This window comes from Corvus kubaryi, unplaced genomic scaffold (assembly GCF_017639235.1).
Source record: "Corvus kubaryi isolate FWS band 111438036 unplaced genomic scaffold, C.kubaryi_AGA036_p1.0 37277, whole genome shotgun sequence".
Lineage (NCBI taxonomy): Eukaryota > Metazoa > Chordata > Aves > Passeriformes > Corvidae > Corvus > Corvus kubaryi.
Window position 1 is genome coordinate 58628 of NW_024581085.1, and position 15050 is coordinate 73677.

Sequence of the window (15050 nt, forward strand, 5' to 3'; positions counted from 1 at the left end):
GGAGGTTCCGGCTATGGAGGGAGCTCAGGATATGGAGGTGGCTCTGGTAGGAGAGGATCCATCTCTGGAGGTGGAGGAAGCTCAGGCCATGGAGGATCCAGTTATGGCAGTGGTGGATGCATTGGGGGGGGAGAAGGGGCCTCAGGGTGTGGAGGAGGGTCAGGATATGGAGGAGGCTCTGGATATGGGGGAGGCTCAGGGTACGGAGGAAACTCTGGTTATGGGGGAGGCTCAGGGTATGGAGGAAACTCTGGATATGGGGGAGGTTCAGGCTATGGAGGAGGAGGAAGCTCCATCTCTGGAGGCTGGGGATCGAGCTCTGCTGGCACCTGCAGCCCTGGCAGTCGGGGGGAAGGAGGTTGGGATTGCTCCGGAGGGGACAGTTTTTATGGAGGAGGGACCTGTGGAGCCAGGACATCCAGCTGCAGAGATGGGACTGAGGAAGGCGGGTCAGGAGGAGGGTGCTCTTCTCCAAGACTGGGTTACTGGTCTGCCTATGGAAGTGGCTCAGGTTCCTCTGGAGATGCTGCCCACAATTAAAACTTGGATGCAAAATCTCACCAGTGGAATGGGATGAAGCCGTTCCTCATTGTCGGGGGCAATGGGGCTTTCTTGCTGTCACCACTGGTCTGGATGGGCTGAGCTCTCCTGCACAGCCACCTCTGGACTCTCCATCCCGCTTCTCTGCTGGATGCTGATTTTGTGACGGTGTCTCTTCCTTCCTTGGGCTTTCTCAGGGCTTTTCATCCCAGGCTGTTTGGAACCTCTGTCCTTGGCAACTAAAAGCTTGAAACCCTGTCTGGTGTGTTTGTTTTGGTCTGAGGGAGGGCCGGACTCTGATGTCTCTGATGATATGTTTGATAGAAGTTTCCATATAAATGAGTTCATGGAAATCCAATCCAAGCACAGGAAAAAACTGGAAAAAGCTAAAAAGTGGAAGAAGGTGACTGGAAACGAATGACAATTGCAGATTGTCTGCTGTGAAAAGGGGGTTTAGGGCCAAGCCCTTTTAGGTCTGGTCTGACCAGTCAGCCAGGAAACATGGCTACACCTTGGATCCATCATTCCCTCCAGGAGTCGCTCATTAAATAACCTGGGGGCGGATCCCCTGTGTAGATTTTCTTTTGGCACTGCAGCTGCAGATGAAGAAAGGAGCAGAAAGTCTGGGAATAACAAAATCTCATCTCACTTTTGGTCCCATTTTCTGCCTGCAGTCCCAAGTTAAGGTGAGATGGGGTGTACCCGAGCAAACCTTTCTTGGCCAACATCTGATTTTGGGGTTGTCCTGTGCAGGGTCATGAGTTGGACTTGATGATTGTTGTGTGTCCCTTCCAACTCAGGATATTCCATAATTCTGTGATCTTATTCAGTGGTGATTTTCATCACAGGAGGCAAAATTTCTCCCAGAACCTCCTTAAAGTCCAATCAAAAGCTCTAACAAAGCACAGAGCAGCTGATTTTACCTCAAAAGTTTGTTCAAGAAGCTCAATTTAATTATGTCACCCTTGTTTAGCAATACTCCACTGAGATAACTGGAGCATCCCAATCCCATTGGGAATATTTCATGTTCTTTCCCCTGTTGAAGGGAAGGAAGATCCTCTCTTTTGGAAATAATTCCAGCTGTGAAGAGTCCTGGGAGTGGCAGGAGGGTGAGGGGGAGAGACACAGATTTTTGGGAAATCAACTGTGGAAACCCTTTTGCAAAGGGCTGTAGAGCCACAAAAATGACCACAGAATGTCAATGGAATTATGGAACCATTTGGATTGGAAGTGACCTTTAAAGGTCATTTTCCTTCATCGTGGGCTCCAAGAGAGCTGGAGAGGGACTTGGAAAGAAGTGATGGGACAAGGGGTGGGTTAGGGGATGGAAGAGGGGAGGGTTAGGTGGGGCACTGGGAACAAATTCTTTCCTGTGTGGGTGGTGAGGCCCTGGAGTGGATTTCCCAGAGGATTTCCTATCCTTGGAAGGGTCCAAGGCCAGGTTGGATGGGGCTTGGGGCAGCCTGGGAGAGTGGAAGATGTCCTTGCCTGTGGCAGGGGGTGGAACAGGATGAGCTTTAAGGTGCCTCCCATCCCAATGCATTCCATGATTCCATGTGGAGCCACAAAGGGCTGAATCAAACCCTCACGGCAAAGTCTGGAAGCACTTTGGAATCTCTGCGTGAAGGGAGCTCCAGACATCGTATTTCAGTCAAAAATGGGTCTCACCTGGGTTCAGCTCCATGGCTCCCAAGAGGCTTCAGGATCCAGGTGAAACCTCAGGATCCAGAGGAAAACCACTCTGCATCATCACAATCCTGTTTTTATCCAAGGGATTAGGCTTTAACTCAGGCACAACCTTATTTTTTATGATAAAAAGTGGAGTAATTCTGCACAGTCCAGAGGGTCACAGGGCTTTGATCAGATTATTAATAAAAAGGATTAATAATGCAAGTATATAAATAATTTTAAATTATCTGATTAATAATAAAACATTTTATTAATAAGATAAATGATAATTAAAGTATTCAGTATAATAAATGTAAAATAACATCTAATATAATAATAAAAGTATTCAACATAAAATATTAGAGTAATAATATAATTATCTAATCAATAATATAGTTATCAGATTAATAATAAAATATTAGATTATTGATTAAATATTTGTTTAATATTAGACTAATAATAAAATTATCAGATTAACAATGCAAATACTGGATTACTAACGAAAATATCAGCTTAGTAAAAAAAATTGGATTTATGATAGAAATATCTGATTAATAGTAAAAATATTTTATTAATAATAAAAATATTTTATTCATAAGAAAAAGACGAGTGCTGTGCTCAGGCCTGAGGGTTTTTTACTGATCCCTTTTGTGGTGTGAAAGGACAAAAAGGAAGAAAATCAGTGAGAAAAGGGCACTTTTGGAGGCAATTGCAGCGTCCTGTTCATGCCTCTCCCTGGGAGGGGATGAGTCACCCGCTGGGGATCAGACACAGCGGCTGCTCCAGGTGACACCAGACTTCGGAGCTTCCAAGGGGAACTGGGAGCAGCAACTGGGAACCCCCGAGGGGGTTCAGTGCTGTTTACACACTCAGAGGATCCCAGGTGCCGCAGGGGAGGCTTGGAAGGGAATTTCCAAACCTGTTCTGCTCATCAGAGGAGCCGTCAAGGGCTCCCCAGTTTCTGGAGACGCATTCCAGCACCTCCTTCCACATCCAGTTGTCCCTGTTGGAGTAGGAGGGGAAAATCTCATCTGGCATTTGGGCTGCCGAAAAATACTGTATTGTTTAGTGTTTATTTAGAGCGGTTCCTTTCCTCCAGCAGCTTTTGATCCAGCTCCTGCTGGTTCTGCAAGGAGAGCATCTGACCCAGTTTAGGTCTTTGGACCACATGGATTTAAGACCAAGACCAGATTTCTGGGTTTTGGACACAATTAAGTTCAAGGTCAAGTTTCAGATCTTGAGACCACAAAAACTTGAGACCACAAAAACTTGAAACCACAAAAAGACCAACATGAACATTTACGTCTTTGGACCACACCAGTTTGAGATCAAGGTCAAATTTAAGGTATTTGGACCACAAAAATTTAAGACCAAGGCTAAATTCCAGGGTTTTGGACCACAGAGACCTAAGACCAAGTCCAAATTCCAGGTTTTCAGACCACACAAATTTAAGACCAACACCACCATTCAGGTGTTTGGACCACAGAAATTTAAGATGAGGTTGAGTTCATTGGACGATTTAGATTTGAGCTGGGGTGATAAAGTGGATTATTTTCTTTCCAGCACCAAAGCACATTGAAAAATATGTGTAAAACATAAAAAATAGGTGCAGTGTTGATGTTTCCACAGCCATGTCCACTGCTGGTTCCTCATTGGCTCATCCCTACGTTCAAAGAACAACAGAATCATTGAATATCCTGAGCTGGGTGGGACCCACAAGGATCACCCAAGTCCAGCCTCTGTGTCAAATGTCAATTCGAGATCGCCCACAAATTTTTTGATGGAAAATGTCATGAGAGTGACTCCATAAGGCTGCAGACATTTTGAGTGTTGGTGTTCAGGGGCTGAGCTGAAGCCATGGGAAGAAGAAGATCAAAAGAAGAGGCCCTCGGCTGATGTCTTGGGATGTGTTTTCCATCACCACCAGGCTGTGAATGCCAAGAGAAGGAGTTTGCTGACACCCTGTGCCCAGCCAGAGTGGGAGGCTCCGGGAGTGCTGGCGGATGAGCGGGACCTCGGGAATGAGGGGAAGACAGGGCGAGGGAGGAGCTGGCGGAAGGTCAGCTCTCCTTGGAGCTGGTGTTGACTCTTCTCGGTGTTGGTTTTATGCCAGAGGTTCACAGGTGTTTTACAGAACATCCCAGGCTGAGCCAGCCTCGGAGCACGAGTCCATGGGGAACGTCAGCTTCCATGGATTGAGGACCTCGTTGTCCAAGGGCTGTCCTAAATATTACCTCCCACTGCTGTAACAACCTCTTGCTTGTGGCACCCTGGGAGCTTCCTGAGTGTTTCCAGGTGAGAACTGGCTCATCCCACAGAATCACAGAACTACAGAATATCCTGAGCAGGAAGGGACCCACGAGGATCATTGAGTCCAACTCCTGGCCTTGCACAGACACCCCAAAAATCCCACTAATCCCAAAATCCCACTTCCTGGCAGCGCTGTCCAAACACTCCAGGAGCTCTGGCAGCCTCGGGGCTGTGCCCATTCCCTGGGGAGATTGGGCAGTGCCCAGCACCCTCTGGGGAAGAACCTTTTCCTAATATCCAACCTAAACCTCTCCTGGCACAGCTCCAGCCATTCCGTGGGGTCCTGTCCCTGGTCCCCAGAGCAGAGATGGGAGCTGCCCCTCGGGATGAAGCTGCAGCCCCCAATGAGTCTCTCCTCAAGACTCCTCCTGCAGGACAAACCAACCCTCAGCTGCTCCTTGTGTGGCCCCTCCAGACCCTTCCCCATCCTCGCAGCCCTCCTTTGGATGCTCCAGGGTTCTCCAGGATGCTCCTGGCACCCCCAGGAACCCAGCCGAGGGCCCAAAGGCACTAGACACCACCATCTAGTGGGAGGAAAGGGTTGTGCTGTACTGGTGTGGAGCTGGTCTTTGCCCCACTTCTCCCAGTCTGACTGGCGGAATTTTTTACATCTTTGCTGTGCAGATGTGACCAGAACAAGACGTTCCCTCCTGATTTAATTTGGCAAAAAGCCGTGAAATTAGTCATGGCTGTAGTCATGTAGCACCATGAAAATAGTGGGGCTCATTGCTGGGCCTCCATCCAAAATTCCTGGTGATTAGAAGAGCATTAGTGAGCTGTGATTACCCTGGTGCCACATCCAACCCTCCCTGTCCTGGGAGGGAGCTGCAGAAAGGTGACTGCTCTGACACAGACACACCAAGTTCCACCAGCTGGGTGGGAGAAGTGGAGAAGACCTGGTGTTCTTTAAATTTGGGGACCTTCCGCTGTCAAATGAGGCATAAATATTTTGTCTCCTACAGCAATTTGTGTGGGATGGGGTAAAACTGGGAGAGGGAGGCAGAGCTGATGTGGCCCTGTAAGCTACAGCCCAAGGGTGGCATCAGGTGGCCTCAGGTACCTTTTGGGGACTCGGGGTCGTCAGGGGTCAAGTGGGCTGGAAGCCAGAAGAGAGGCTGATCTGATGAACCTTTTGTGACATCCAGGGCTGTGAAAACCTGAATTCAGAAGTTTGGCTTAGAAAAGTGGAAGAAAACACAATGAAACCATCCATTACCTTTTGAAATTTGTTCTGGGAGGACAACCTGGACCCAGCCATGACCCTGTTGGCTCTGGCCACAGCAAGGAAATAAAGACTCTATGTGAACTCTTTCTTTGCTTGAAAAGCTCCAAATTCTCAAGGCTGGTGCTGTGAGAACTCTGCCCGGGGCCCTCAGGGTACCTCAGGAGTACCAGCAGGGGGATTCAGCAGAGCCCAAGGAAAGACAAACTGGAGGCACAAAATGAAGCTGAGTCAGAGCAGCTCCAGGCCAAGTGTCCTCCCCTGGGCTCCAATCCTGCTCTTCCAGCTGGGAATGCCATGGATGCTGCCTGTGTTTAAATGAAACATCCAGGACTTCAATCGCTGCCCTGTGTGGGTGTAATTGATAGCGCTGTCAAGAACCCCTCATTAAGCTGCTTGTCTTTCCAGCTGCCTCATCCTATCAATTATCTCCCTTGCTGGGCCCAGGGCAAAGTGTTCCAGAGCAGAATATTTGCAAATAATGAGGTACTGGGAAACCTTTGGCATCAGCTGCTCTTGGAGACAGAATTCCAGCAAGGTTCCTGGTAACCAGATTTGTTTTTCATCAGCTTTCTTGTAAAAGGTGGTGAAAACCCCTTTGATGAGCCCAGGAACAAAAAAAAAAATTAAAAAATTTAAAAATCCCTGAAAAACTGAGGGGAGAAATGAGCAGGGGAGATATTATCCCATTTCTTGGTGATTTGAAATGCTTAAATGTTTAATGGCCACGAAAACACTGACCAAGGTTTGAGCCTATTGAAAAAGTTCGGGATTAATCTGGTGGAGTAGCAGAGGAAAATTACTTCTTCTGAGTGATCTGAAATGAAACCTTCACCATTTTTTGTTTTGAAAGAGACTTTGGCAGGAAGCCATGAGCAGAGAGATGAAATCTTGGCTCCACCTCTCAAGCTCTCAGCAACTCTGTGAAACTTCTCAGCCTTTTCTTCTCTGTCTGTCAAGACACTCCAATAAATCCCTTCTTATTTGCCTTGAGCTATCCTGAGGGCTTTAATTACAAGCTCCAATATAAAGGATTGTGATAGGGAGTAGCAGATGGATTAATAAGGAATTTTGCAGGATACGGGTTGCTGCTTCCAACTTACTGCTGCTCTCAACTAAACAATCAGCCAGTGTCCAATTAACAGCCTTGGGGCAGAGCCTCCTGGTTTCAAAGCTCTTTCTTGTCTTCCCCATGTGAGTTTCATTTTCCATGTGTTCTACACAATCAAAGCCAAAGACTTAACAAGAATCACAGAACCATGGATTGGGTTGGAAGGGAACTTAAAACTTGTCCAGTTCCACCTCTGCCGTGGGCAGGGATGTCTTTCGCTTCCAGGCTGCTCCAAGCCCCAATGTCCAGCCTGGCCTGAGACACTTTCAGGGATCCAGGGGCAGCCACAGCTTCTCCGGGAAATCCATTCCAGGGCCTCCCCACCCTCCCAGGGAGGAATTCCTGCCCAATATCCCATCCATCCCTGCCCTCTGGCAGGGGGAAGCCATTCCCTGTGCCCTGTCCCTCCATCCCTTGTCCCAAGTTCCTCTCCAGCTCTCCTGGAGCCCCTTTAGGCACTGGAAGGGACTCTAAGGTCTCCCTGGAGCCTTCTCTTCTCCAGGCTAACACCCCAGCTCTCCCACCTTGTCTCTGTGGCAGAGAAAACTGTCCTTGGAAGAAAGAAACACTCTCCAGGCCATTTCCTAAGCTGCAATTACTGTAAGGAAGGAGAACAAACTAACCCAAGAGAAGAATCCGAGCTGACTGCACGCTTTACATCCAGAGTGATTCCACTGGGTTTCATAAACATTCACTTGTTTTGCATATTTAAGCCTCCCAATTTCTGCCATGCATGGCAAACCCCAGGAAAAGCTCAAATTATTCCTTCTTGTCAACCAAGCCCCACTCCTGAGACGTGTATAAAGGTGGAGCACAGAGGTATCAGAGCAGAGGGGTCCTTCTGGGTTGTGTCCTTGCCTCCATCATGTCTTCCAGCACGAGCCAGTAGCTGTCAGCTGGGTGAGCTTCCCATGGGAGAAGGTTCTTCCCACCATCCTCTGCTTCTAGCAGGGTGACCCTCGGCCAAAGCAGTGCTTCCCCCTCCTGGCATTGTTTGGGAGAGGCTATGGAGCCTGGAGCCATGGCCAGAGCCTCCAAAACACAAAGGGATGGGAATGGGTTTGTTTCGGGCTCTGGGGAGGTCAGGGGTGCTGGGGCACCAGTGGGTCGGGCTGCAGATGTGGAGCTGCTCACCTGGTGCAGGTCAACAGGGATCTCTTGCAGCCCCTGGATGTGAAGGTCAACCCTGAAGTCCAGAGGGTCTGAAAGCAGGAGAGGGGGCTGCTGAAGAGCCTCCACAGCCAATTTGCCTCTTTGATTGACAAAACGAGAGCTGAGAGAAGACTTTGGTGTTCCAGACTTTGGTTTCTCCTTCACTGCAGTTCATAAGCCTTGAGCTGGTTTGGGTGTGTGAGACCCTGGTGCCATGAGTGCAGGTCGAGCCTGTTACATTTTTTAAATCTGATTTATGCTCTTAAATACTTCCATGAACTGCATCTGGTTTTATTATTAATAATGGGAGGGAGCTGTTCCTCCAAAGTGTCCAACGGGGCTTTGTCACTGTTGGCTCCTCTCTGCAGCCAGACTTTTTTCCATGGTCTCCTATCCATGAATGGGGGTTTCCACTCTCAGCCCAGTGATGCAGATTTATTTAAATGTTTGGTGATTCTGTAGCTGCCACAAAGGCTGTGCTGTCCAGGGCTTCATTGGAGAAGGGAAGAGCAGCAAGATCACTTTGCTCTAGGATTCATGGATTCATGGAATCACAGAATGTGCTAAGTTGGAAGGGACCCACCAGGATCATTGAGTCCAACTCCTGGCCCCATGCAGGACACCCCAACAATCCCACCATGTGTGGCTTGGGTTGGAATGGACTTCAAGGATCATCCACTTCCAACCGCTTTCCATGGCAGGGACACCTCCCACTTGATTGCAGGAAGGTCACTCTGACCCCCTTTTGTTCTCTCATCCCATTCAATGAGCCCGGGGAGTGCTGAGCCAGAAGAGCAGATTCCTTGTGCCCCCCACACTCCTGTGGTCCCAACAGGAGTCATCCCCACACACACCTGAACGGGCGGCTTTGCTCTCTGAGTGCAGGTGCACCTTCTGGAGCAGCAGAACAGGGAGCTGGCTGCCGAATGGGATGTCCTATGGAAGCAGGTGCTGCCAGCCCAGAAGGACAACAGGAATGTCTTGGGCAGCTTTGTCTGTGCTGCTGGTGGCCGTGGCTGGACTCACTGTGGTGGGAACAGGACCAGGCAGAGCCCGAGCTGAACCACTCCGAGAAGCTCGTGCAGGAGTTCAGGTGCCAGTGAGTGAGGAGAAACCACCCTTGAGGCAGGAGCTCCAACAGCTGCACTAAAGGGACTCTTGGCTTGGGCTGTATCAATAGACTTCCAAAAAACTGAGACAACAAAGGCTGCGATTCAAGAGACCAAGACTTAAGGAGCTGAGATCCATAAGGGTGATGTGCAAAAATCTGGGATCCAAAAGGCTGAGATCCAAAAGCTGAGATCCAAAAAGCTGAGATCCAAAAGGTTGAGATGCAAAAGGATGAGATCCAAAGCACCCTGTCCCCTAAATACCCACTCAAACAAGATCTCCAGTCTTGGAATGACCCCTTCACTGGTCTCTTTTCCCCATCAGATATGAGCAGGAAATGAACAGATGCACCGCTGCCGAGAGCGACTTCATGTTGCTGAAGAAGGTAAGGGATTGGGATGAATGGAAGGCTTGGATGTAGAGATCCAAGGGGTTTCCCCTGATCCACTCCTTGCAAGGCAAGGGGCAGGTCTAGAGAAACTTAGAAGTTCTTGGACAGGTGTAGGGTGTAGAAAAACACACCACCGAGAGAATACTTCATCCTAAATGGAATGCTTTCCTGCTCCTCATGCCCGAATTATGACTGTTTTTCAGAAACACTTCAATACTGGATATATTCTTGGGAATGCCTTAGCTGTTGCTGGTCAGGCGATAACTGAGTTTCTCAAACAAAATTTCTTATGCCAAAAATATAATGGAATTTCCTTAGATCCTTGTGTAGGCATAATTTTGACTTCTAAATGTCTGGAAACTCTTTTAGGATGTGGAGTGTGTCCATCTGACCAAGGCAGAGCTGGAAGCAAAGGTGGAAACCCTAATGCAGGAGATCAAGTTCCTGAAATGTGTTTCTGCTCAGGAAGGAATGCTCCTGTGCCAACCATTCCTCATGGCAGCTCTTCCTCCCATCCACTCCTTGTCCATATGAATTCGGGCCAGATTAACCAGTCAGACTCTGGGAATCCCAGAGCAGCAAGATTTTGAGATCCGAAAAAAAAGAAACCAAACCCAATTTCAACTCCTGGGCTGTGGCTCAGGTCTATGGTGGTGTTTCTTCCACTGGGATGTGAGATGAGAAATCCAGGGACAGGGATGCGCTGGTGACTTATGGCCACTTATCACTTCTAGGAAAAGGCTGAGCTGGGGAGAAGTCCCCGTGATGCTTCTGTGATGTCATTGTGAAAATGGACAACAGTCAAGCCCTGGACATGCGGGGCATCCTCAAGGACACGGAGCACTGGTGGGAGGATATAGCTTGGAAAAGGAAATCCCAGTTGGAAGCATTGTACAGAGCCGGGGTAAGTCTGGTGACAGCTTCATAAGTGTCTCTCTGTCAGAAATAACAGTGCAAAAGTGGTGGGGTTTGGTTCCTATCTTCAATAAGTGATTTCTGGACCTGGTTTTCCATTCTGATAAACTCTGTGCGTCTCAAAGCTGTGAGAACACCCCTGGAACAGAGGTGGTGGGATGTGCTGGGAATGGGGAGGTGTAGATGAGCTGACCAGTGAAAGAAAGTTTCATTTGCTACTGGCAGTCTCAGGATCCACAAATCTTTTTTTCTAAACCAAGTTTAATTCACTCTAGAAAGAGACTCAAGGCTCCTATGGCAACCACAAGTATCAGCTCCCAGCTCTCTCCTTGCTTGCTAGCAGTTCCAAGAGCTTGAGGAGGAAAAGTGGAGGCACTTCAAGAAGCTGAAGTCCCACCAGCGAGAGATGGAAGAACTGAGTTTTGTGATGGAGAGGAGGCAATGTGACCTGGAAAACGTGAAGGAACAGGTGGGATGGACAGGATTTACCCTCTGGATCCTATGTGCCACTCCCAAGTTGTGTTTTCTACACCTTTGTGGCATTTATAAAAAAATGGGGACAAATTTTTTAGCAGAGCCTGTGGCAATAGGACAAGGGGTGACAGTTTTAAACTGGAGGAGGGTGGATTTAGATTAGATTGGAGGAAGAAATTCTTCCCTGTGAGGGTGATGAGGCCCTGGAATGGATTTCCCAGAGAAGCTGTGGCTGCCCCTGGATCCCTCGCAGTGTCCAAGGCCAGGTTGGACAGGGCTTGGAACAACCTGGGATAGTGGAAGGCGTCCCTGCCCATGGCAAGGGCAGGACTGGATGAGCTTTACTCTGCCTTCCCACCCAAACTATTCCATGATCCCACAATTTCTTTCATCTTTATCAAAGAGAGTTGCCTCACGCTGGCTCCATCGGTCTAGGGAAGCTCTTCCAGTGGTGAACAGGGAAGAAGGATTATCTCCCAGCTTATTTTCTGTTGGATCCTTTTGATTATTGCAAAGAACTAATTGCACCAAATTAGATCATGGAATTAGCTGCAGCTCTCAGAAAATTGCTGGAATTGCTTCCGCAGGAATTCTGGCTTCTGACATGGGTTCAAAGCATCCAATGAACAGGTAGAATTATGACTCACCAGTAAGTCATCACCCGTAGAAACTGGTATAATTTCCAGACCACCTAATTCATTATATAGTTTATAACGGGAAGCAATGGGAAACCTTAATTATTAGTTCCAGTTAGGGCAGAGTACTGGTATCCTCCAAACAAAACTCAAACCCAGTCTTGGCAGCACAAGGACGTGTTCAGACGTCCTGGAGTATTTTATAATTGATTACTGATTTCGGAAATGTTTGGCTTTCCTAAAAAAAGCCTCAATAACCCCCAGTTTAGGACTCTCAAAATGGGCAGGAATTTCTTTTTTAGAGATGGGAATGATGAGAAAGAAGACAGGGAAAGGCAGGAGGTCTCATGTCCCCCCAGCAGGTCTTGTCTCTGCAAACATCACTTGGTGACATTGAGCAGCGCGGGGGTTGTGCCCTCAGAGACTCCTGGGGGGGGGGGCACAATGAGCTGCAATATGAGCTCCAGACAGCCAAGGATGAGCTGGCATGGATGCTGTGGGACTCCCAGGAGCTGCGGAATTGCAAGATGGCCCTGGATATTGAGATTACAACCTACAAGACTCTGCTGGAGGGTGAGGAGAGCAGGTGGGTTCCACCACAGCCATGTGTGGGCAGCTCTTGGTCCTTGGGGCTCCTCCACAGAGCCCAGGAGGGTGGAAAGTGCTAGAAATGCTCATTCCATCATGGATAACCTTGTGACCTCCTTCTCCTCCAGGATGTGCCGTGGGAGCCCTGTGGGAGTATGTAAGTAAGAAAAAGGTTCTCAGTTTTCCTTACAAAGTTAAACCACCTCACTCTGGCTTGGAGGGGAAAGAGAAGGAGGAGGAGGAGAGGGGAGGCTGTGTCCTCCCCATGAGGGACTCCCATTATGTTTTCCCACAACAGTGATTCCCATTGGCTCTGGGACTGACCAGGGATGTGGGTCTGGACAGCCCAGAAGATTCAAGTCCTCCTGCAGTGCTGCATCCCGACCCCACAACATTTGTGCCTCTCACAGAGGATTCACTTCCAGAAGTGCAGCTGGCTCCGTAGCCAGGAAATTTATCCCTGGTGCTCCTGGCTGCATCCCCAGGAGAGAGGAATTTGGGGCTGGAGCTGGGGGCTCAGCCTTTCTGGGCACTGGGGCACTTGGGAGGTGTGGGAAGAGCTGCAGGGCTGCCAAGAGCATGGGAAGCTCTGCTCAGCCATGAGGGATGTGTGGGCCAGGGGTGAGGATTTGAGCTGGACCTCCTTGTCCCAGATCTGAACTTCAGCTGTGAGGGTCAGGACAAGCAGGATTTAAGAGCTAAAGTAGAAAAATGAAAGTCCTGCTTCACTTTTAGTGCTAAAAATAACCTCAACTCCACCTCAACAGGAGGCAGAGGCAGATTGGGTGTGAGAACAGTGGAGCATCAGGAGACCACATCAGAGAAGCTCCACCGCTGGGATCACATCAGAAAGGGACACTTGAAACATTAAAACCCCCCAAATCCTTTTGATTTCCACTCTTTCTTTAAAGGGTTGTTGGTTGTGTTGGGGCACTTATCCTCTTATCACTCAATTCCTGTTTTCCCATCAGGCTCTTTTATTTTTCCTGATTAAACCTTCCCTATCTCTGTGCCAAGCCGTGAGATTTAATCCAGAATTTTTTCCCTAAAGTGTTCTGGGAAGTGTTTCTGGAAAGGAGCTCATCAAAGTCTCTCTGATGTAGCTTTAGGAGGGTGACTGGAGTTTTGTGGTGGGACACACGGGGTCACAGAGAGGAAGGAAGGGCTGTAGTGATGTCCTGGGAATGGTTGGTCATCCGTATGCAGGCAGGGAAGCCATAAAGGAAATCTTAATTCAGAATTCCACCTGCTGGAGTCAGCAAAGATTAATTACTCCGCTTGTGCTCCTTGGACACCCATAAATTACACCACCCTCACTTCTCCTGGGATGACTCAATGGCTTTAAACCTTTTGCTCCTTTTACAGTAGAACTAACACATTACCATCTGCTTTTAGGTGTTTACCAAAAGTACAGAAATGCCCATTCCTTAATTGCACAAGACATATCGAATGATTAGAAGTCTTAATTAAACAGAGGAGGCAGAGCTGTCTGGAGAGAGTAATGGAATCATGGAATGGTTTGGGATGGGAGGAATCGTAAAGCCCATCCAGTTCCACACCCTGCTGTGGGGAGGGGCACCTTCCACTAGACCAGGTGGCTCCAAGCCCCTTCCAGCCTGGCCTTGGAGACTTCCAGGGGTGGGGCAATGTGGATCCAATGATGTAGATCCAGTCTTTGGCTGGTGTAAATTTAAGCTCTTTTAAGATGATTTGCACCAAATTTGGCTTCTATCTGAATTCAATGGGTGTTTAAAAATTCAGAAGGAAATCATTTCAGTCTTTGTATTTTTATGCCACGTCTGCCACAGACGTGTGACAACAAAACACCTTTTTTTTTCTATCTCTGCAAAATCTGCTGGAAGAGGGTATTAAGGGAAAAAAAACCCGTAATGTGCCTGGTTGGTTTTTCAACATCATTTTCGAGGCCCTATGAGTACTATTCAGGCTTTCAAAAAGATCAGAGGGAGATCTTTTTGTTTCATTGTACATTTGAACAGATTAAAAAAGAAACCAGATGTGAGTAACATAAATCAACATAAAATCAATAACAAAAAAAGGACTAAAGTGTTTTGTGATTAAACTGATGAAAGAGCACAACAAAGAAATGAACCTCAGGTTGGGCAGATACATTTTACCAAAGGGAAATCCAGAGGGAAGGTCTTTCCTTGCCAAAATTATTGGCATTCAGAACTGGAAGAGCTTCCTCTCCCCCCACACTCTCATGTGATAAGAAGTTATTTCCCAATCAAATATGAGAAGCACAAAATAAATCAGGCTCAATCTTTAATGAAGGAAACCACAAGAAAGATTTGACAAGAAAAGAGCAATCAAACAGGTATAAATATTGATTAGGAGGGCTTTGATCTCCAAAGGTTTCCCATTGGAAACAGACTGTCCTCTCGCTTTTTATGCAAGGGGAGAATAAATCAGGGCAATGATGCAGAAGTAGCGTTGTTTCCTTGCCTCCAAACTCCCCTATCACCATTTCAAGATGTGATAAATTAATTTGGCAAGTGCTGAACTCCAGCCTGGCCTCTGTGAACATCAGACATTCTGCAGCACCTCCCAAAGCTGCACCAATCCAATCCAATCCAATCCAATCCAACCCAATCTAACCCAACCCAATCCAACCCAATCCAACCCAATCCAATCCAATCCAACCCAATCCAAAGCAATCCAATCCAATCCAATCCAACCTAATCCAATCCAATCCAATCCAACCCAATCCAATCCAACCCAATCCAACCCAATCCAATCCAACCCAATCCAATCCAACCCAATCCAATCCAACCCAATCCAATCCAATCCAACCCAACCCAATCCAACCCAACCCAATCCAACCCAATCCAATCCAACCCAATCCAATCCAACCCAACCCAATCCAACACAACCCAATCCAACCCAATCCAACCCAACCCAATCCAATCCAATCCA

At 47.9% G+C, this 15050-nt stretch overlaps 1 protein-coding gene and 1 pseudogene across 10 annotated transcripts in view; both read left to right on the top strand.

Moving 5' to 3' along the window:
• The window catches only part of LOC121663452 (keratin, type II cytoskeletal 1-like), a 9046-nt gene extending 5808 nt beyond the window's left edge, over positions 1 to 3238 (top strand). For 7 of the 10 annotated variants that reach the window (XM_042025723.1, XM_042025727.1, XM_042025730.1 and 4 more), the window contains one exon: positions 3027 to 3238. In XM_042025723.1, coding sequence (XP_041881657.1) covers positions 3027 to 3223 — 197 coding nt within the window. In that variant the 3' untranslated portion in view covers positions 3224 to 3238. Of the gene's footprint in view, positions 799 to 1632; positions 1857 to 3026 lie in introns of those variants that run through there. The other 3 variants (XM_042025724.1, XM_042025719.1, XM_042025721.1) reach the window with 3 other exon arrangements.
• A 4478-nt stretch (positions 3239 to 7716) lies between these two features.
• Positions 7717 to 12196, top strand: LOC121663472 (annotated as a pseudogene).
• The last annotated feature ends 2854 nt before the right edge of the window (positions 12197 to 15050 follow it).